Source organism: Oratosquilla oratoria, chromosome 34 (genome assembly GCF_046742065.1).
Source record: "Oratosquilla oratoria isolate Oo_2021 chromosome 34, ASM4674206v1, whole genome shotgun sequence".
NCBI lineage: Eukaryota > Metazoa > Arthropoda > Malacostraca > Stomatopoda > Squillidae > Oratosquilla > Oratosquilla oratoria.
Window position 1 is genome coordinate 31,731,143 of NC_134810.1, and position 23,731 is coordinate 31,754,873.

Genomic DNA, 23,731 nt, shown 5'->3' on the forward strand with positions numbered 1-23,731 from the left:
CATGATTTTACATACAATTACGAGCAAAACAGACTTAGGTTTCTGGACCAATCTCCAAGCCAACAGCATTATTCTTGGGGTTAAAACATCGGCGTGTTTCAAGTATCGGTTATCTGTCCCCCCCCCCCCCCAATAACATTCCTGGATCCGCGCCTGGCTACAGTTGGTAGTCAAAATATAGGATCTTGTTTCATTCGAAGTTTATTTTCTCCGACTGTGTGTATATATATATATATGTGTGTATATATATATATATATATATATAAATATATATATATATATATATATACATATATATATATATATATATACATATATACATATATATGTACATATATATATATATATATATACTATATATATATATATATATGTATATATATATATATATATATATATACATTGCATACATTACATACATACATATATATATATATATATATATATATATATATATATATATATATATATATATATATATATATATATATATTTCTAAACAGAAATGTAGTAACACATTTGTAAATGACACACAGGAAACCCACAGTCGGAGAAAATATCAGTCTAGCCTAATTTTTTCATCATACGTGTACTGACGTCCGTAATATTGCCTTCAAACACCTGAACACCTGCTGATCATGGAAGGCTAGACTGCCCATTTTTCACGCATTTTTTTTCTTTTTCTTTTTTTTGTCAATTACATGCTTTTTTGTGTTATCCTCGGCAATTTGCAATTATTATTTCGAACTATGTGTTCGTCATTATCTGCACTTCATGTATATTGATTCTTTGCCAAATAAATTTATCTATTTATTATTATTTAATTACTTGGGATAATTACTACGTATGTAATTTCAAACCTACCAATCATAAACGAGAGCGTGTGCATTATTTCCTTTACGACAGATGTAATTAGTTTCTTTGCTAACAGTAAAACTCAACATCATTTCATAGATACTTTGGAAACGTTTATGTTAATTCAGATTAACTAATACTACTACAATTAGACGTGATAGTAATGCTATGTAACCTATTAAAAACATATAAAGGAACGTTTTTGTAAAGCAGACGACGTAGCACTACGATAATGTTGACAACACAGCAACTGGAACGGAAACACGTACAAGTGGATGGAAGTGAATGATAGTGTTTAAACATAAGTTGCTGTAGTTGGAACTGAAAATATATAACATGATGGAATTAGGGCCCAGGATTGTTTTAGTTGTAGTTTGTGCAGTATGTGGAGGCGCAGAAGCGATTGGAGAAGTGATTTATGCTGTAAACGCTGGTAAGTAGGTAGAGGCAATTGCAAAACTTCTGGTTCTTGTCAGAGGGTTATAAATAAATATACATGTTTTATAGATGTTTGATATTATGTCTCAAGTCAACCTGAAGAAAATTCTGACTGATTTGTGACTCGTATAAATATGTGAAATCAATTATGATAAACAAGCTCGATATGCTGTCAACACGAAGTTAAAAGTAGAGTAGTAACTAGGTACTCTGACATTAAAATCGTTTAGGGTGGGGGGGCTTTCTACATTCACCACCATGGTCTTGGATCACATGTTGGACTCGTGATCGACAGCTATTTCCCTCCTGGAAGAGAGCTCAGAGCTCGTATATGACCGATCTGTGGATGCTTACGGTAGTGATGTCAAAGAGGCAAGGGTTCTAGAGCTCTTGTGAATAGCCTCTTCTCTGAATTTCTACAGTATACCGGTCATATCTATTCTTGAACATGTTGATACTTGAACTATTAACTGTATTTTCCGTTAGACTGTTCCATTTGTTTACTACTCTGGCATCAAAAAAGTTACTTCTCTTGGTTGTTCTGAACCTTGTTTTCTCTAGTTTCCACTGGTGCCCTCTGGTCTCATACCTTTCTCTCAGTTCAATTTGAAGGAATTGACTGCAGTCAATATCCTTGTCTCCATTGAGCATCTTGTAAACTTCAATCATGTCCCCACGTATTCTTCTTGCCTGTAGGGTGAGTCCTAAGGCAACCAGTCATTCACTGTAGGGTATTTCTCTTAGTTGGGGAACAAGTATTGTGGCTCTTCTTTGGACTTTTTCCAAACTGTTAATGTCTTTTTTCTTATACGGGGACCAGGCTTGTACAGCATACTCCATATGGGGTCTTACCAATGTTGTGTATAGTGCCAGGAATATTTCTTTATCCATACAAGTAAATGTTCTCTTGATCCTTCCTGACATAGAGTTGGCCTTGGCAGCAGCGTTAGATATGTGTACAGGAGGTGATGTGTCAGGTGTCACATATACCCCCAAGTATTTTTCTTCTGTTGTTGACTGCAGTGGGTAATGCTGTGACCTTACACACACAAGGAAGAACCAACTAACTACAGGCCAGTCTCACTAACAAGCACTATAGCCAAAATTTGTGAGATCATCAAGAATAGATGGGTAAAACACCTGGAAGACAACAATATAATAAACCCAAGACAATTTGGGTTCAGATAAGGAAGATCATGTACCACAAACTTAATATGTTTCTACTCAAGATTAATAGACATAGTGCAAGAAAGTAGCTAGGTCAACATGAAAATGGAATTCCTGATATTTGAGCTGAAGTAGTTCTCATGGGATGCAGAAAGTCACTCTGAGACTGAGTACAATGTAATTTGAATTATCCATGTAGCTGTCCTCGTTCCCGAGATATTGCATTTTGAAAGGTACCAAATCAGGTCTATTTTGTCCCAGGAAATTGGGCCAAAAAGTGTGTAGCCAAGTCCATTTATATAACATTGTTTGTAGGAACACCTTTGGAAACGTAGTGCCAAATTGACCTGAGAGATTGGAAGTGCCCTAGACTTCGTTTTTCAAGCATTGGAAAGTTGGGAGAACTACAAAATAACTATTACCTTGATTAGCCAATATGGTGGAAATCTAATATGGCGGCCCAAGGAATGACATATCAACAATATCAACAAGTACAGTTATTCACACAATGTTCAATAGCAAGATATAACTGGGTTATACTACTTTACATTAGGTTAGAGTACCAGTATAGATCATGATGCATGCAAAGATGATTCGACGGACACATCTGCATCAGCGGCTGAGATGCCACAATATGTTTAACGTTGTCATTACCCGACCTGATAGAAAAAACTCATTTTCTACTTACGATTTCTCAGCTCTCCCGTGATATCCTGCCCTGGTTTTGGTATCAGAATAATCTGTGAGACTAGTAGTTTCCGTTTATTTGGGTCTGTTGCCTGTTTATTGGAGAGTTTTCTAGCTCATTTTTCTCATTTTGAAACATGAATTTTTTTTCGATTTACTGCTGAATGCAGGCTGCCATGTTTTTTTCATGTTTCTATGTACTGATGAGATGGATGGATGGGGTGAAAGGGGCATTACAAAAGAGAGGAATGTCTGTTGAGGAAGGATGGGAGAGGACAGAAGATAGGGGTGAATGGAGAGGGGTTGTGTATAGATGATGCTGTGATGCATGAGGGGGAGTGGGTAGGGGTTGGGGGGTGAGGAAGTATGTATGAGAAAAAAAATTGATGCAGTCTGAAGGGATTTCTCCCTGTTTTCTCCTTTTCTGCATGAGGGGATAGAGAGGGGGGGGGTTGCCGAATTTATGAAGCAGCCTTGCTGTGGATGTGCTGTGTCTTGTGACACTGCTTCTGACCCAGGGCAGTGGACAGGATGCAGGGATGACCCATCATCCAGGTGGTGCCAAGATAAGAGGGAGGGAGGAGGGTCGAGGGGAGTGGAATATATAGGAAATGAAATGGGTGGGAGTGGTATCTATGCCTTTTTCTTTTTGGCTACCCCCCATGTAGGGGGAAAAAGCCTTTGGTATATGTATTTATGTACTGATATGTAACTGATGATGTGATTGGTTGAGATTTACTATGATTGTAGTAAAATACACTCGTGCAACATTTTTATGAATTAAATTTCCTGGGATATGTAAATTTGGCCGTTTGAATGGCGTGCACATTAAATGACGCGCTATTGGCGGGCATCATAGACAGTGGCATCTCTAGTGGTGTTTGACCTAGCTAAAAAAAAGGAATGGATGGGCTGATTGTGCCCTCTTGGACTTACAAAAAGCTTTTGACAGAGTACCACACAAAAAATTATTTAAAAAAAATGGAACATAAAGGAGGGATACAAGGGAACCTACAAAAATGGATGGAGGACTTCCTGATTAGTAGAAAGATGAAAGTTATGCTAAGAGAAAAAACTCAGGTTGGAAAGAGGTGATCAGTGAAGTACTGCAAGGATCTGTATTGGCTCCAATAATGTTTGCTATTTATGTGAATGACGTGGATGATGATGTGAAATGTTACACGAGCTTCTTTGCAAATGATTGTGAATCACTCCAGGAAGACCTGAATAATGTATGGAACTGGAGTCAGAAATGGGAAGTGGACTTCAATATTAACAAGTGTAGCATAATGGAGTTTGGAAAAAGCAAAAATAGAATATCAGGCCCTCACTTTTCTCTTTAGGATGTGTGCCCCGTGGGGCTACAGGGAGAAGGATGCCTAGTCCCTCTCCCCGTCCCTTTTTTCTCGCCTCTTACGATCCAAGTGGGATACTTGGTGGCAGTATTCTTTTCCCCCACCACAGGGAATTCCCCCATCACAGATAGATAATACTCAGAGAAATGGTACAGGACAGCAACAAGGGGTTGGGGGACAGCATAACGGAGGGACAGTCGTAGTATAAAAGTGTCATCATTTCTCTATGAACAGAATTTCTTCTATCATAGACAAAATGATGTGAGGCTCTGGTCCGTAGGGGTGCCCCATATAGACCCTAAAGTATCGACTGCATGCTACTTTGCCACAATAACAAGTAAACAATAAACAATAACAAGTAAAAGTAAGGTGATGAGATGTACAAGGGGTGAAAGTGGCAGTAGACTGGAAGTGAACATTAAGGGAGAGCGACTGGAGGAAGTAGATAGTTTTAGATACTTGGGTGCCAGTGTAGCAGGAAAAGGTGGAGTGAAGGTGGAGGTAGAATGTAGATTGAGAGAAGCGAGTAAATGCCTTGGTGGATTAAAGAGTGTAATGAGGAATAGACATTTGGGAATGGATGCGAAGAGGAGACTGTATGAAGGAGTGATTGTGCCAACAGCACTGTATGGGGCAGAAACGTGGAACATAAGAGAAGAAGAGAGAAGGAGTTTGAATGTGTTTGAGATGAGGTGTCTGAGAAGTATGGTGGGGGTTACTAGGCTGGATAGAGTGAGAAATGAGGAGGTGAGGAGGAGAACAGGGGTGAAAAAGGAGCTGGGAGATAGGGTTGATGAAAGAATATTAGGATGGTTTGGACACATGGAAAGAATGAGTGAAGAAAGACTAGTAAAAGAGGTATGGAAGGCAGATGTGGAGGGAGTGAACATGAGGGGACGTCCTAGGATGAGGTGGATGGATGGGGTGAAGGGGGCTTTGGGGAAGAGGGGAATGTCTGTTGAGGAAGGAAGGGAGAGGACGGAAGACAGAGGTGAGTGGAGAATGGTTGTATATGGATGATGTTGTGATTGCATGAGGAGGAATGGGCAGGGGGGTGGGGTAGTATGTGTGAATAAATTTTGACGCAGCCCGAAGGGATTTCTCCCCGTCCTCTCCTTATATGCAAGGGGGGACGGAGAGGGGGGGTCGCCGATTAAATGAAGCGGCCTTGCTGTGGATGTGATGTGTCTTGCGACACTGCTTCTGACCCAGGGCGGTGGGCAAGGTGCAGGGATGACCCGTCATCCAGGAGGTGCTCAGATGAGAGGGAGGGTGGGAGGGGTGTGGAGTGTATGTAGGGATGAAATGGGTGGGAGTGTTTTTATGCCTTTCCCTTTTTGGCTACCTCCCTTGTAAGGGGGAAAAAGCCTTGGTATATGTATGTATGTAGAATATCAGGACAATATAAAATTGGAACCAAGGAGGTAAAGGAGAGATCCGAAAAAGATTTGGGTGTAATTATCTCAAACAACTTGCCCTATGATAAACAGATAAACAAAATTGTCGTAGAATCCTACAACTTGCTAAGATCAATAAAAGTGGCATTTACATATTTGGACGAAGAAATTATTAAAAAAATAATGGTCACACTGATAAGGCCTAGACTAGAATATGCAGCAACATTGTGGTCATCCAGTACCAAAAAGAATATAAAGAAAATAGAAAGAATCCAGAGAACGGCCACAAAAATGGCACCTGCACTTGCAAACTTGTCATATGAGGAGAGATTGGCTAAACTGGAGTTACTGACTCTGAAACAAAGAAGAGAGAGAGGTGACCTACTGACCATCTACAGAATCATGAAAGGCACAGAAATACTCGATAGATAGGACTTGTTAAACTGGGATAATAGAAGCACAAGAGGACATGGAAAGAAAATAAAAAAACATAGTTACAGAAGAGAACTGAAGAAAAACAGTTTTTCACATAGATTGGTGGACACTTGGAACAAACTGGACAATGAAATAGCGTGCACAAAAATCATTCATGAGTTTAAGAGCAAACTAGACACTGTGAGATACAAAGGCGGGACACCATGAGCGTAGCTCCCCTTCCCACAAAATACAACTAGGTAAATACACACACACACAACTAGGTAAATACAACTAGGTAGATACACCCAACTCCCTGCCCATGAAAGTTGGAGTATCAACCCGCAGTGTAGCGATACTGAAATTCTTTCAGCCCTGGGTGGGATTCGAACCCGGACTGCCATAGTGGCAACCGGGAACTCTAACCACTGCACCACGAGGTATAGTACAATTACTGGGTTAGTCTGTCTGCATTTGATGAGGGGACTAAGATCTAGAAAAATTAATATTATTTTAGTTGTGCACACTTATGCAATATAGCATTAGAAAAGTAAATATTAATTTTGTAAATTATAATACATGAATGTAATATACAATTTTCTTGGCAGAAATGAAAAAACAAAAAACCTTGATGAGGGCACTAAGATCTTGAAAACTTAATATTATTTTAGTTGTGCACACTTATGCGATATAGCATTAGAAAATTAAATATTAATTTTGTAAATTATAATATATGAAAGTAATGTACAATTTTCTTGGCAGAAATAAAAAAACAAAAAACCTTGCTACAAGCAAATTTACTAAGGAATGAAGCTGCTAGGATATGGTACGGATACCATGCTAGTCCAGTCAATGGCTTTCATGTTGTGGACCGGGTGTTCTCCAACACCAGGTGATGTTAATAAGCACTGTTACAAAGACAACAGGGCTTCCTTGGACTTTGTGGGAGAACACAGGGTTCTGCTGTCTTCTGTTAATTGCCTGAGGTACAATAATGATTAGGCTGTCGGCATTCATGACGACAACCCAGATAATCTTTAGAATTTGAGGTACCAAATTACTAAACATTGGTTAGGTTATATAGGTTAGGTTAGAATAGACTAATTTATCATCCTTTCATTTTTTTGACCTTGGTATCTATCAAAATAAACATGGCATATCATTCAACCGCCACAATTTCGTTCATTAGAAAATAGGTTTTAGCAACTTTTTGTTATTGATTTCCACCAAAAAAATTGCATATTATGTTATCTACTGTATTATGATTTACAAAATTAATAATTTTCTATTGCTATATTGTATCGGTGTGCATATTATGTTGATCTATTATAATTTACAAAATTAATCATTAATTTTCCATTGCTGTCTCGCGTAGGTGTGCACAACTAAAATTTGACTGAAAACTTTACTTGCTACAATAGAATGATATACAATAGTGATTGGTCATGTCAGTATGATCTGTATTGTTACAAACTCACTTAACTACTTCGGTACAATGACGCCTACATAGGTGAGTGGGTACACAAAGATGCTGGCATTGACATCTTGACTATATATATATATATATATATATATATGATTTATTATTTATTTATTTATTTATCTATTTTTTTTTTTGCATGAGTTACCACAGGATTCTGTGAACTAGTTTGATCACATTTTCTGTGTACACTCATGCCTCGATTTAACGGACTAAAAGGGGGGAACACCGGTCTGATATACCTGATTGTCCGAAGTTTCCAATACTACTGTATTTCAACGATTACATTACGAAAAAATGAGGAATGAATACAGTACGGTACTTTTACTTAAGCACACTATCCAATCTGTTAGTGTAAATACCTGGGATCTGGCCCAAAATTTTCACCCCAAGAGTACCAAGTCCAAAATTTTCATCAACCGAATACTTCAGCAAATATTGGGTAAGTTGTTCCTTTTGTTTACGAATATCAGACACAGTTTGTTTCTTTAATCCATATCCTCTCTCATACGGTGCCGCCTACGTAGGCGGCATGAGGAGCAAATGGATACGCGAGGCTGCCATATTGGCATCTTGATTATATTTATTGTAGTTACCCCTGCATAATGACATACTCTCTAAACTGGCTTCATCACATTTTCTATGGTTATAAAAATTCACGGGTGAAAGAGAGAACGATCAATATAAGCGGTGACTATTTTTTATGATGCAAGTATTATGACGCAACATCGTATGTCTGGCAGCTAATGCTGCCCGCGAGATTTTGGCCCGGAGTGAAGTGGATATTCATCACACACCTGCTTCACCGACACTCCACTTTCCAACTTTTTAATCAACTCAAGCTTCTGTGATACTGTTAAATTGACTCTTTTCCTCTTTTCTACAGGATGTACAGTGCCATGGTTAAAAAAACTGTTGAATTATTTCACAAACAACACACAAAACAGGGCCAAAAAGGTAAAAAAACACGGACCAAACAGCTCCACGTGTTCCGGCACAGTTTTAAACAAAGCGACCATAGGTCATCTGGCGGTCAACTGCGGAAACATCGGACCGCGTCCGGACGATCCGGAAGCTACATATTTTGTCCGTTGCATCCGAAAGCCGATAAAGCGAGGTCCGTTAAATCGAGGTATGAGTGTATATTATTACTCAAGAGTAAAAGAGAATAAGTAATACAACAATGACTTTATATTTTGTAATGCGAGTAGTATGATGCATTGTACATATGGCAGCCGATGCTACGCAAATAAGAATTTGTCTTGTACCGAAGTGGTTAACCAGAGTATGGCATTAATAATATTAATGAATATGTTACTTGTTCTTCCTGTCATGCACTGGGGCACTGACTTAAAAAGATATCTTGATGTCGTTGGTACCAAGTGCCATTGAGCTGAATCAAACAGAGGCTGCTCCATGAGAATCTGTCAAGGCCTGTTACCAGCATGTTTTATGAGTATCAACTCCAGTTACATGGATATGTTTTTATGCTTCCCTGACATTGATCCCACTCATAGGCTCACCCATTGAGTTTTGCTCCTTTCCTTTATGATACATCTCAAGCTCAAACAATACATGAGTTCAAATGTAAATATGACAATTGGAAATCAAATATATAGATTAAGTTGGAACCATACATGAATTGAATCTAGGTATGTTAGAAAATTAGAAAATAGGAGACAGGACCCAACAAACATTGCTCCTCTCCTGTATACTACATTTAGGTAAATACAGTTAGGTGAATACAAGAGACAACATTTGATGGAGTAGATAAAGGGAATGCCCCTAGAATTCATAAACTTACATAGATACTGGAGGCATGTTATGACATATATGTCCTGATCACATTGAGCTTGGCAGGTCAGGACCCTGATTCTGTGTCCTCCCCCAATTGACTTTGACTAGATGTGTCAACTAGTACAAGACTTGGTAAACTATTAGAAGTGTACACCAATGCAATATAGCAATAGAAAATGAAATATTAATTTTGTTGGTTATAACACATCAACATAGTATACGTTTTTCTTTGCGGATATTAATAACAGAAAAGTTGCTAAAAGTGATACACTAACAAATGGAGCTGTGATGATTGAGATGCCATATTTGTTGTGATAGTTGAAGAAATTAAAGTAGGATAAATTTGTCTAACCCAGTGGTTCGTAACCTTTCTTGGCTGTGACCCAAAATACTGTCCAGATCAACCTTGGTGACCGTTACATTCATAAACACTTTTATTTTAATTGTAAAATATGGTAAATTTTTAGAAGTGCATACCTACAAGATATAGCAATAGAAAATTAAATAATAATTTTGTAAATTATAATACATATACCAAAAGCATAAAAACCACTCTCACCCATTCCATCTCCAACATACTCCACTCCCCTCCACCCTCTTCCTTCCCTCTTATCTTGGCACCTCCTGGATGACGGGTCATCCCTGCATTTTTCCCACTGGCCTGGGTCAGAAGTATTGTCACAAGACACAGCACATCCACAGCAAGGCCACTTCATTAAATCAGCTAAAAAAAAAAAAAAAAAAAAAAAAAAAAAAAAAAAAACCTGTTCCCTCATGCAGAAAAAGAGAATATTGGGAGTAATCCCTTTGGGCTGCATCAATTTATTTCTCACACATACTCCCTCACCTCCCATCACCCACCCACTCCCCCTCATGTATCACAGCATCATCCATACACAACCATTCTCCATTCACCCCTATCTTCTGTCCTCTCCCATCCTTCCTCAAGAGACAGTTCCCCTTTCCCAATGCCCCTTTTACCCCATTCATCCATTTCATCCTAGGCCACCCCCTCATGCTCACTCCTTCCACCTCTGCCTTCCAAATGATAATACATCAATCTAATATACATTATTCTTGGCAAAAATCAATAAAAGAAAAAGCTGCTAAAAGCTATAAACAAACAAATTTAGCCACTTTGAGGTATTGGCTGCATGTTATTGTGGCAAAGTAGCATGTAGTTGATACTTTAATGTCTATATGGGGTGCCCCTATGGACCAGAGCCACACATCATTTTGTCTGTGATAGAGGAAGTCTCTGTTCATAGAGAAATGATGACACTTTTATTATACTGTGACTGTCCCTCCATTATGCTGTCCCCACCCCTTATTACTTATACCATTTCTCTGAATATTAATTTCCTTTTCTTCCCTACCCTGTCATGGGGGAAAAGAATGCTACCACCAAGTCTTCCCACTTGAGTCGTACCAGGTGACAAAAAATGGGACAGGGATAGGACTTGGAATCCTGCTACCTGTAGCCCCAAAGGGGACATTCCTAAAAAAAGTAAAGGCATAAGAGGGTCTAGGAGTTTTCCAACCAGCACCCTAAGGTTTGGGTCTTTTAATGTGTGTGGATGTGGTACATATGAGGGTAAAAGGAAAAGTTAGGCGGTATGTTTGTGAGAAGAAAGATGGATGTGTTGGCACTGAGTGAAACTAAGTTGAAAGGGAGGGGAGAGTGTGAGTTTGGGAGGTTCTCAGGAGTGAAGAGAGGATGAGAAAGAGAAGGGGTGGCTATACTAGTAAGTGAAGAGATAGGTAAGCGTGTAGTGGAGTGGAAGGTTTCTTCAAGGTTAATGTGGATGAAGGTGAAACTGGGAAGGGAGATGTGGGTTTTTGTAAGTGGGTATGGGCCTGGTAGTGAGAAGAGCATAGAGGAAAGGGAGGTTTTTGGATGGATTAGAGGGATTAGGGAGAAATGTTAGTGTAGTGGTATTGGGAGACCTTAATGCTAGGGTAGGAAATGAAGCAATAGACGGAGTGATTGGGAAGTATGGAGTTCCAAGAAAAAATCGTAGTGGAGAGTTGATGGTGGAGATGTGTCTTGAGAGTTGATGATGACAAATACAGTGTTTAGGAAGAAAGTCAAGCATAAGTACACATGGGAGAGGGTGGTGGATGGAAGGGTGGTAGATAGAGTGTTGGTGGACTATATAGTGGTAACTAGGAATATAGTAGGAAGAGTTAATTATGTACATGTTCTAAGAGGAGAGACTGGGGGAATATCAGATAATTTTTTGGTGGAAGGTAAATTGAAAGTGGAGAACATAAGAATGAAGGAGACTGCAAGAGACCATAAGGCCTACACTAGGCAGCTCCATATCCATCACCACCTGTCATCCCCATCCATAAAGTTGTCTAATCATTTCTTAAAACAACTGATACATTCAGCACTTACTACATGGTTACTAAGTCTATTCCATTTGTCAACCACCCAGTTTGTAAACCAATTCCTGCTTATTTCCTTAAATCTAAAAGTGTCCAGTTTAAATCCATCACTGTGAGTCCTGCCCTGTTGTTTTAATATGATGACCTTGTTTGCATCACCCTTGTTAAAGCCTTTGATCCACTTGAACACTTCTATTAGATCACCCTGCACTCAGCATCTTTCCAGAAAATGTAAGTTAAGGTGCCTAAGCCTCTCTTCATAAGACAAATTTCTGAATCCATGTATCATTTTGGTCATTTTTCTCTGTACTGATTCTACTGAAATGATGTCCATTCTATAGGACGGAGACCTAAAATCTACCGCATAGTCAAGGATGGGTCTAACTATCGCTAGATAGAGTTTGATAATTACCTCTGCACTTCTATTCGTTGCCATACTAGCAATGAAACCTAATGCTGTTAGCTTTATTCCTGGTGCTAATGCACTGTTCCCTGATTTTAAGGTTTGAACTCACTAGAACTCCCAAGTCTCACACTTGGTTTTCTCTAAATGCATGTTATCTAAGCTGTATCTATTTTCAGGGTTGTGTAGCCCTACATTTAACACCACGTTTAGAGATATTGAAGGTCATTTGCCATTTCACCAACCATGTGAACAATTTGTTAAGATCATCCTGCAGAATCTCTGCGCCGTCTCTTGACCTAATTAGGTGTCCTATTTTAGTGTCGTCTGCAAACTTACTGACATCACTATTTATCCTATTGTCTAAGTTGTTTATGTATATAATGAACAACAAGGGACCCAAAACTGAGCCCTGGGGGACCCCACTAGTAACATTGCCCCAACTAGATTTTACTCCATTTATGGTGACCCACAGTTTTCTGTTACTAATCCAAGCTCTAATCCATTCTAACACTTTTCCTCCTATGCCATGGGCTTTGATTTTATTTAGTAGTCTCTGGTGTGGCACCATGTCGAACGCTGCTAAAGTCAAGGTAAATAACATTGTAATTATCATTATCTGATGCCTTATATACTTTAGTGTAAAAGGATAGAAGATTAGTCACACATGACTTACCCTTGGAGAAATTATGCTATGTATCATGAATTAAGTTATGTCTTTCGATGTGTTCTCTTGAGTCTATTTACTATTATTGATTCAAGTATTTGACCTATAACCAATGTCAAACTGATTGGCCTGTAGTTGCATATAGACAATTTATCTCCCTTCTTAAAAACAGGAACAATGTTTGCCTGCCTCCAAGCAGTAGGCACAAAACCAGTGTCTACCGACTTATTAAATATTTCAGTTAACTGGTCACAGATTTCAAATTTACACTCCATAAGCATTCTCGGAAAAATTTCGTCTGGACCCAGGGTTTTGTATCTTTAAGTCTTTCAATCTGCTTGACTACTTCTACTTTACTAATGCTGATATTAGATAGACTGCTTTCTTCATCCCCACTGAAAATCGGATCACAGTCAGGTACTTTATCTAGCCTCTCATTAGTAAACACTGAGAGAAAATATTTGTTAAACTCCTCACTCATTTTTTCCTCCAATTCTATCATGACATTTTCATTGTTTTTAATTGGTCCTATTCTTTCTTTATTTTTTGTTCTATAGAGATAAAAGAAACACTTTTGGGTTGAATCTTGCTTGACTGGCAACCTTAATTTCATAATTACGTTTTGCTGTACATGTACTCTTGTTGACCAACTTTGCTAGTTTGTTATATCTTGATCTAAGGTGTGATTCCCCATTTTTTATTTTTATGTAGAGTTCACTTTTTATTCCGATCTCGTGTTTCAATCTGTCCGTCATCCAATTGGGAGTACAACCACTCCTGGTTTAATGACGACAATTGGGACCAGCGCGCCGTCGTTAACCGAATTGGTCGTTAACCACTTCAATACGGGACTTAAATTTCGCGGGCAGCAGCCAATGCCAGCCGTACGACGTAACGAAATGATATTTGCATCATAAAATATAGTCGCCGCTTATATCGATCGTTCTCTCTTTCACCCGCGAATTTTGAAAACCACAGAGAATGGGATTAAGGGCGCATTTGGGAGAATGTAAAAACACAGGGGCGACTACAATAAATATAATCAAGACGCCGATATGGCAGCGTCGCGAATCCACTTGCTCCTCATGACGCCTACGTGTGCGGCACCGTATGGAAGGGGTTAAGCGAAAGTGTATACATATACGTACATGTACTGTATGTACAATGTCCAGCAATACATGTATCTTTATTTTCGTGTATTTTCCCTCTTTTATACAGTACATTAAAGCTTTATTTACTGTTTATTTACGGTGGTTAGGTTCCTGAAATTACCGTATATGACCAAATCCGCGTATGCTGACATTCCATATTGAATACCGGGATATTTTTTTAGTTTTGACCATGGGCGCAATATAGCAATAGAAATTTAATTATTAATTTTGTAAATTAAAATGTATCAACGTAATATGCAATTTTGTGGGCGGAAATGAAAGTAAAAAATACCATGCTACAAGAAAATATGCTAATGAACGAAGTTGGTAGCATAGGATTGGGATGCCATCTTGTCATCTGCCAACGTCTCTCATGATGACGACAACGAGGACGAACCGGATGACATTTAATTTGCAGGTAATGATTTATCAAACACAGGTCAGGTTAGTTTAGTTTAGGTTAGACGAATTTATCATCCTTTTATTTCTTCGACATCGGCATCTATCATAACAAACATGGTGTACCATTCGTCCGACATGACTTCGTTACTTATGAAATTTGTTTTAGCACCTTTTTTTTTTTTTTCCACTCACAAAATTGCATATTACTTTGATACATTATAATTTACAAAATTAATAATTAATTTTCTATTGCTATATTGCGCCCATGGTCAAAACTAAAAATTTACCACTACCGGTATATACTGTACCCCAGGTAGTTTTTGCAGCTTGTAGGATGGTAATGTAGACCTAAGCTTCAGAACACTTTACCTCACAGCTAATATCCACCGTACAAGTTCAATTATAACATCATACAAATTTGCCTCGGCCAACTTAATTATCGTACACGACGTCGTAACTTCTGGAGATTTACGTTAAACGAATATTGGTCTGTCATAAAGCCCGTCGTAACTCCGTGTCGTCGCTACCCGAGTAGGTCGTTAACCCATTCAACTCCGATGACAAGATGTCTTGTCATTTGGTCAAATAAAACAAAAAATCATAAAACACCAAAATGTTTGATCAAACACCAGAAAAATATGACGTCAGTCCTCGCTTCGCTGCGAGCGAAGCGAGGATTGACGTCATATTTTTCTGGTGTTTGATCAAACATTTTGGTGTTTTATGATTTTTTGTTTTATTTGACCAAATGACAAGACATCTTGTCATCGGAGTTGAATGGGTTAAACGAGGAGTAGCTGTATTACTATTTTTCCGTATTGACTTCAGAGTGATAAATGTATTTTGTGCATTAATAATTAAATCAGTTAGATTGCTATACATTTCATCCAAATTGCTGACCTGTCTGTTGAGCCCCCAAGTGACCTGACCCAAGGAATGTATATTTCCCTCCATGACCCGACCCCTGGTCATATACCGAGACCTGACCACGCCGATAATGCCCAAAATCTCCGTATGACATTTCATATTCAATTTCAAATAGGTTTTTTATATTGTCAGAGTTTGTTCTCCTGAAGTCAGGTACCTGGACGTTATTCGTACTTTTTAATTCTTCCCAAAAATATTAAATCTTATTTATTGATGATCGCTAGAGCCTAGACTATCTCTCACTTTTTACATTACTCATTAGGTGCTCATTATTAGTTAAAAGTAAATCCAGAGTATTTTCTCCCCTCGTAGGATTGGTAATCATTTGTTTTAGGAAATTATCCTGCACTACATCTAAGAGTTTTTCGCTTCCCGATCTCTTACTAAAGTTTCCCAGTCAATGTTTCTATAATTAAGATCTCCCATGATCACAACATTTTTGTACTGGGACGCTCTGCAAATTTTATGAATCGGGGGATCAGTCTGCTCAATGCTGAGGTTAGGAGGTCCATGCAGAACGCCAATAATAACTTTCTTTTTCTTGCCTATAATCTCTACCCAAATAGATTCTGTACAGGCCTCTTCCTTAATCGAATTGTTGATAATACAGTTTATTGTATTTATAACAAAATGTGCTACTCCTCCCCCACTCCTGCCAACCCTATCCTTGTGAAAAAACTTCTATTTCAATTTCCGGAAGAAAATGTTTATCAGCCACGTTGATCCAGAATTCAGTAATAGCTATAATATCAAATTTCTCTATGCATGCTTTACCTCACAGCAAATCAATTTTGCTAATTATGCTTCTGCTATTTGTATAGTAAACTTTAAGTTTATCTTCCTTCCACCTGCTTTGGTGATTCTTTTCACAGTCCCTCTCTAAGTTTCTATTGCCTAAAATATATTCTTATACTTCCCCCCTACTCCCACATAATCTACCTGAAAAAACCCTGTAGGAAGCCTACTTCTCACTCAAGGGAGCAAGGAGCTGAAATCCTCTGGGCGACAAGTGCACCCCATTCCTTGTATATAGAGGAAAAGGGCAGAAGGTAGGGAGGTACTTAGAGTGAACTGCTTAAATGAGAAAAAAAAAGGAGAAGGGGTATAGGAAGAAGCTGAGTGAGGAATGAGAGGGAGTGAAGGATAGAGTAGAACTAGGAGTGGAGGAGGAATGGGGATGGTTCAAGGGGGGAGTCATAAGGTGTGGCAATGGTCCTGAGAACCTCCCATAGATCTCTGGGAAGAAATATTGAACTGTTGTCTGTGTTTTATCAGTGAGGGACCAGCTCAAAGTGGTAGGAAGAGGAGTGTAGTCACCAGTTGTCATGGCTTTATATGTGAAAAAGTGTAAGAAATACAGTTAACCTCTTCCCTCCAGGGCACATCGCACGTCTGGCAGCATTAGCTGCCCGACCTGCGATGTCTCGAAATAATGATCGCATTATAAAAAATATAGTCAGTGCTAAATTGTCCGTTCTCTTTCACCCGTGTATTTTGATAACCATAGAAAACTGATGAAGCCAGTTTAGAGAGAATGAAAATTATGTAGGTACAACTACAATAAATATAATCAAGATGGCGACTTCGGCATCAGCGAGTACCTACTTGCTCCTCATGCCGCCTATGTAGGTGGCACCGTATGGAAGTGGTTAAAGTTGATAGAGAGACATCTTTGGCACAGTCTGGAGACTGAGTAGCTCCTCTGTGCTACATCTTATGATGGACTCCCCTTACGGGAACCCCCTTGTTGTGTTGGTGGTGTATTTACCTAGTTGTATTTTGCAGGAAGGGGAGCTATGCTCGTGGTGTCCCACCTTTGTATCTTGCAGTGTCTAGTTTGCTTTTAAACTGATGAATGGTTTTTGCACATACTATTTCTTTGTCCAGTTTGTTGCAAGTGTCCACTACTCTATGTGTAAAACTGCTTTTCTTCAGTTCTCTTCTGTAGCTATGTTTTTTTATTTTCTTTCCATGTCCTCTTGTGTTTCTCTTGTCCCAGTTTAGTAAGTCCTCTCTATTGAGTATCTCTGTCCCTTTCATGATTCTGTAGATGGTCAGTAGGTCACCTCTCTCTCCTCTTTGCTCCAGCATCGGTAACTCCAGTTTACCCAGTCTCTCCTCATATGATAGGTTTGCAAGTGCAGGTGCCATTTTCGTTGCTGCTCTCTGGATTCTTTATATTTTCCTTATATTCTTTTTGGTACTGGGTGACCACAATGTCGCCGCATACTCTAGTCTAGGCCTTATCAATGTAACCAATATTTTTTTATCATGTCTTCGTCCAAGTACAGTAGAAGCCCGATTTAACAAATCTTAATTTAGCGGAAGCTCAAATTAGCGAACTGCAAATAGCAATAACGAAAATGCTCAACTTAGCGAAAATGGTCCACTAAGTTGACCATTTTCCGCTAGCTGGCCAGACGCGTATCTACGGAAATAGCTCAATTTAGTGGGAATGGTAAGCTAAGTTGAGCATTTTCCGTCAATTGGCCACATGCGTGTCTCAGAGTCCAATGTTACCAGATGTTGCCAGATTGTGGTGGTGGAGTCAAGGAAAAATTTATAATTTAGTACTTTGGAGGTATATATATATATATATATATATATTTATATACAGTACAGTATATACGTACTATAATATATATACAATAATATACAATTCAGTATATGTATAAAGTATAATTGTAGCAGAAATATATTCCAAGTAGAAATAGACGGTATAATAGGAAAACAAAATAATGAAACAGTAAGTTGATGGGAAAATTCAAAATCAGTATGCGAGAGTGATCACCACGAAAAACACTTCTATAACAACGAATTACATTTTCTGCAACAACACAACAATAACGCTCACTATCCAAAAACCAACTGCCCAGTCCTATTAATTACTAGAATTATGTACATCGAACCAAACACGAAGCTATGACTAATATTCCGCGAAATTCACAGACAGCTCATATCATTGTTACACGACACACACACACTTTTGTCGGATGGACGGCGAGGATTAGAGTTCTGAAGAAAAAGTGAAATTTTCGTGGACCTCAACTCAAAGGAAGTACCTATTGTATTTACAGGGAAGTGGATAACTCGTGGTGTTGTGGGAAAGTGAGGAAAAAGGAGAAGGGGAGGGATTACTGAGGGAAATGGAAGGAAATGAGGAAGGGGAAGACTTGGTCCAAGAGGCCAGACGTCTTGTAAACAAACGGAGGACCGATGATTTTGGTGATGGGATTAACAAAAATGTAAAGATTAGAAATATCGATAAGAGCAGCACAATGGAAGGTGAGGATAATATTTTCCAGGGATTTAAGGAGGGTGGGGGGGGATACCAACCTCCCCCGATTGACAAGACTAGAAGAAAAACTTGATAAGATGATCGAACATTGGGAAGACAGGTTCAGTAACGTAACCAACATTGCGCAGAGAGTTGAAAAATTGGAAGAACTAGAGAAGGCGAACAAAAATTTAACTAATGAAATAGAAGAATTAAAAAGACAGTTAAAAGAAGTAAAAGAAAAAAGAAGAGAATGAAGAATTAAAGAGGAATAAAAAAGACAATAAAGAGGCAAAAGAAGCACAGGGTTGGAAAAAAATCCAGGAAAACAGTAAAGTTGCATTTACTGACATAATTAAACAGCAAATGAAAGAACAAACTGAAGACTCAGTTATCAAAGTGATGAGACAGAAGGATAATATAGTAAGAGACTTAGCAGATAAAAAGAAATGTATAATTATATTGGGAATGGAAGAGAAACATAACCTAGATAGAACTTCAAGAATCAGTGAGGAAAAAGAAAAAGTAAGTAGTTTACTAGAATTAGTTCAGGAAGATGAACCTGAAATAATGAAACAAATCAAAGAGATGTTTAGGCTCGGAAAATATAGTACAGATAAGACCAGACCAATTAAGATTAAATTCAGATCACAAACAACAGCAGAGAATATCTTAGCAAAAACAGGGAAGCTAGCAGCAAGTGAACAATATAAAAAGGTATTGATAAAAAGAGAAATGAATAAAGAGGAAAGAGAGGAAGAAAAAATGAAAAGGAAAGAAGCTAAAGAAAAAATAGAGACCAGAACGGAGTCAGAAAAAGAAGAATTCTACTGGAGAGTAGTGAATATGAAATTGAGGAAATGGACCATAACAAAGAGAAACAAAAAAGAAACAGAGAATACAATGGAAATAACAGAAAGTTAAGAGTGTCCTACACAAATATAGATGGATTAATAACAGGACTGAATGAACTGAACGAGTATCTGAAGGTAAAAGAACCGGACATAATGGGAATTGTAGAGACAAAATTAAAAGGTCCACTACCACCCAACAGCATAGGACACAATGCATATAATTATTGGATTAGAAACAGAGGGATAAAACAAGGGGGTGGAGTTATGTTCCTGACTAAGAAGGATATAAACATGAAGAGTGTCACATATGGAAAGAATAGAGTAGAGCTGATTATGATAGAAGTAGAAGACAGAGATAAGAAGAGCAGAAAGTTTGTAATAAACTACGTGCCCCCAAAAACAGCCTTGTGGGAAGAGAGTGAAAATAAAAGTATGTTAGAAGACACAAGAATAACATTAAACAAGATAATGGAAGATGGAAGAAGAATAGTTATGATGGGTGACTTTAATTGCAAAGAAATCTGCTGGGAAGAGATGACCGTAAAGGGTGGAGAAGACTCATGGGGAAATGTTCTACTTGAGATGATTATTGACCACACAATGACACAATGGATTCAAGAGAACACCAGATATAGAAATGAAGAAGAACCATCGAGACTAGACCTAATAATCATATCAGAACCTGAAATAGTGGAAAAGATAGAATACCAGGCACCAATAAGTAAAAGTGACCACATATTAATAGAACTAGAACTAAATGAGAAAAAATACATGAAAAGAAATGAACAATATAGAAAAGGAAGATTGATGTATGAAAAAACAAATTTTGATAAAATAAGAGAATTCTTTCAAAATGAAAACTGGGAAAGAATGCACAAAGAAGATACAACAGTAGAAGAGAAATGGAATATTTTGACAAAAATTTATAAAAAAAAAAAAAAAAAAAGGAGTGGAAAAGTATGTCCCAAGACAAAAACAAGAAAAAGAATATGTAAAGTGCTGGTACAACAAAAGTTGTAGAGAGTTCAAAGACAAAAGAGACAAAGCTTGGACCAAATGGAAGAAACACAAAAGACCTGAAAAATGGAAAATGTATACTTGTTATAGAAATGAATATGTACAAGCGTGCAGAGAGGAAAAGAGAAAATATGAAAAAGATGCCATAGAAAAATGTAAAGATCAACCAAAACTATTCTACAGATTTGTAAACAACAAACTGAAAAACAAACAAGATTTGGAGAAATTAAGACAAGGAGGAGTTGAATACACAGAGGAAATAGAAATGGCGGAAATTATGAACAAGCATTTTAAATCAGTGTTTACAAGGGAGAATATACAACCAGAAGAGATCGAGTGGAAAGAGAGTCCCCCCTATGAAAGAAATAGAAGTAACAAAGAACGAAATATTGAAACACTTGAATAATCTTGATGTTAGAAAATCGCATGGACCAGATGAAATAGCAAACTGGATTTTGAAAGAATGCAGAAATGAACTGGCAGACAAAATACATAGCATACTAAATAGTTCTTTGAAAGAAGGAAAAGTTCCAGAAGATTGGAAAAAGGCAAATATAGTACCTATATATAAAGGAGGAAATAAGGAAGACCCTACCAACTATAGACCAGTCTCTCTAACAAGTACAATAGCAAAAATTTGTGAAAGAATGGGTGAAATATTAAAAAAAAAAACAGCGTGCTAAATCCAAGGCAATTTGGATTCAGACAAGGACGATCATGCGTCACTGATTTAATATGTTTCTATTCAAGGCTAATAGATATAATACAAGAAAGAGATAGATGGGCTGATTGTGCATTTCTAGACCTAAAAAAAAAACTTTTGACAAAGTACCACATAAGAAGTTGCTTAAGAAATTAGAAACTGAAGGAGGAATACAGGGCAAACTGCTTAAATGGATGGAAGACTTTTTGGAAGAAAGAAAAATGAGAGTAGTGATAAGAGACAAACACTCAAAATGGGATGACGTAATAAGCGGTGTTCCACAAGGAACAGTTCTGGCCCCAATAATGTTTGCTATATATATTAATGATATGGATGAAGAAATTGAAAGTTATATGAGCTTCTTTGCAGATGATGCAAAACTATTAAAAAAAAGTGAACACGGAAGAAGATTGTGAGTCACTACTGAGTGATCTAAATAAAGTATGGGAATGGAGTAGGAAGTGGGAGATGGAGTTCAACACTAAAAAGTGTAGTATAATGGAATTTGGAAAAAGCAAAAACAGAATAACATTATATAAATTGGGAGAAGGAATAAAAAAGTAGAAAATGAGAAGGACTTGGGAGTCATTGTTATGAATAATATGTCACCTGAGAAACATATAAATTAGATTTTTGGAGAAACTTATAATTTGATAAGAACAATCAAAGTGGCATTTACATACCTGGATGAAGAAATGGTGATGAAAATCCTAATCACCCTGATAAGACCAAGATTGGAATATGCAGCAACGATGTGGTCACCAAGTACAAAAAAATGTATAAAAAAAACTTGAAAGAATACAAAGAGCAATTACAAATTTGGCACCAACACTCTCAAAACTATCATATGAAGAGAGACTAGCAAAACTTGAACTACAGACACTAGAGAAAAGAAGAGAGAGAGGAGATTTGATAGCTATTTACAGAATCATGAAAGGCATAGAAGTTATTGATAGAGAGAATCTGATCAAATGGGATGATAGAAATACAAGAGGGCACGGAAAGAAAATCAAGAAAGACAGCTTTAGAAGAGATGTGAAAAAGAACAGCTTTCCTCACAGAGTAATAGACAGTTGGAACAAGTTAGATGAGAAAGTGGTGTGTGCAAAAACAATACATGAATTTAAAAATAGCTTAGATAAAATGAGATATGAAGACGGGACACCACGAGCATAGCTCCCCTTCCCGTAAAATACAACTAGGTAAATACGCACACACATGTTGCAACAAATTACTGCACGTTGCTGTTCGTTTGCAATTCACGATTGTGCTGCCTATAATTCACTTACAATAATATATATACTGTATGTGTGTGCGTGTACACTAGGGAATTTTTAGGTATGTATAATTTTTATAATCCACTCTGGCAACACTGTTACACCAACGCTCACTCGCTCAATTTAACGGAAAATTAAATTTAGCGGACTGGACCTTGGCTGAATTAGTTTGTTAAATCGGGCTTCTACTGTATGCAAATGCCACTTTTATTGATCTTAGCAAGTTGTATGCCTCCCCGATAATTTTGTTAATAAGTTGTCATAGGACAAGTAGGATAATTACCCCCAAATCTTTTTCGGATCCTTCTTTACCTCCTTGGTTCCAATTGTATATTGTCCTGATATTCTATTTTTGCTTTTTCCAAACTCCTTTATACTACACTTCTTAGTATTAAAGTCCACTTCCCATTTCTGACTCCAGTTCCATACCCTATTCAGGTCTTCCTGCAGTGCTTCACAGTCCTTATCAGTTTCTACTTTCCTTAACAGTTTGACGTCATCTGCAAAGAAGCTTATGTAACATTTCACATCCTCATCCATGTCATTCACATAAATAGCAAACATTATTGGTGCCAATACAGATCCTTGTGGTACTCCACTGATCACCTCTTTCCAATCTGAATATTTTTCTCTGAGCACTACTCTCATCTTTCTACCAATCAGGAAGTCCTCCATCCATTTTAGTAGGTTCCCTTGTATTCCTCCTATGTGTTCCAGTTTTTTTTAGTAATTTTCTGTGTGGTACTTTGTCAAAAGCTTTTTGCAAGCCTAGGAATGCACAATCAGCCCATCCATTTCTTTCTTGCACTATGTCTATTAGTCTTGAGTAGAAGCATATTAAGTTTGTGGTGCATGATCTTCCTTGTCTGAACCCAAATTGTCTTGGGTTTATTATGTTGTGTATGTGTGTGTGTGGGTTATTGCATGTCACAATGACCTGGTGAGTGAGGCTAAAGGGGGCTTTGGCCCCTGCTCTGCCCTACATAGAATTGAGAGGGCTACCCATGCTAGCAAGGTCACTCGTGAGAGAGCAGACTAAAAGTTTCTCATTGCTAGGCTACCCATATGGCCC

At 37.9% G+C, this 23,731-nt stretch overlaps 1 protein-coding gene across 6 annotated transcripts in view; it reads left to right on the plus strand.

Moving 5' to 3' along the window:
• The first annotated feature begins 1,088 nt into the window (after nucleotides 1-1,088).
• The window catches only part of LOC143018161 (malectin), a 397,497-nt gene continuing 374,854 nt past the window's right edge, over nucleotides 1,089-23,731 (plus strand). For all 6 annotated transcript variants that reach the window (XM_076173315.1, XM_076173314.1, XM_076173318.1 and 3 more), the window contains exon 1: nucleotides 1,089-1,288. In XM_076173315.1, the coding sequence (XP_076029430.1) occupies nucleotides 1,192-1,288 (97 nt within the window). In that variant the 5' untranslated portion in view covers nucleotides 1,089-1,191. The remainder of the gene's footprint in view (nucleotides 1,289-23,731) is intronic.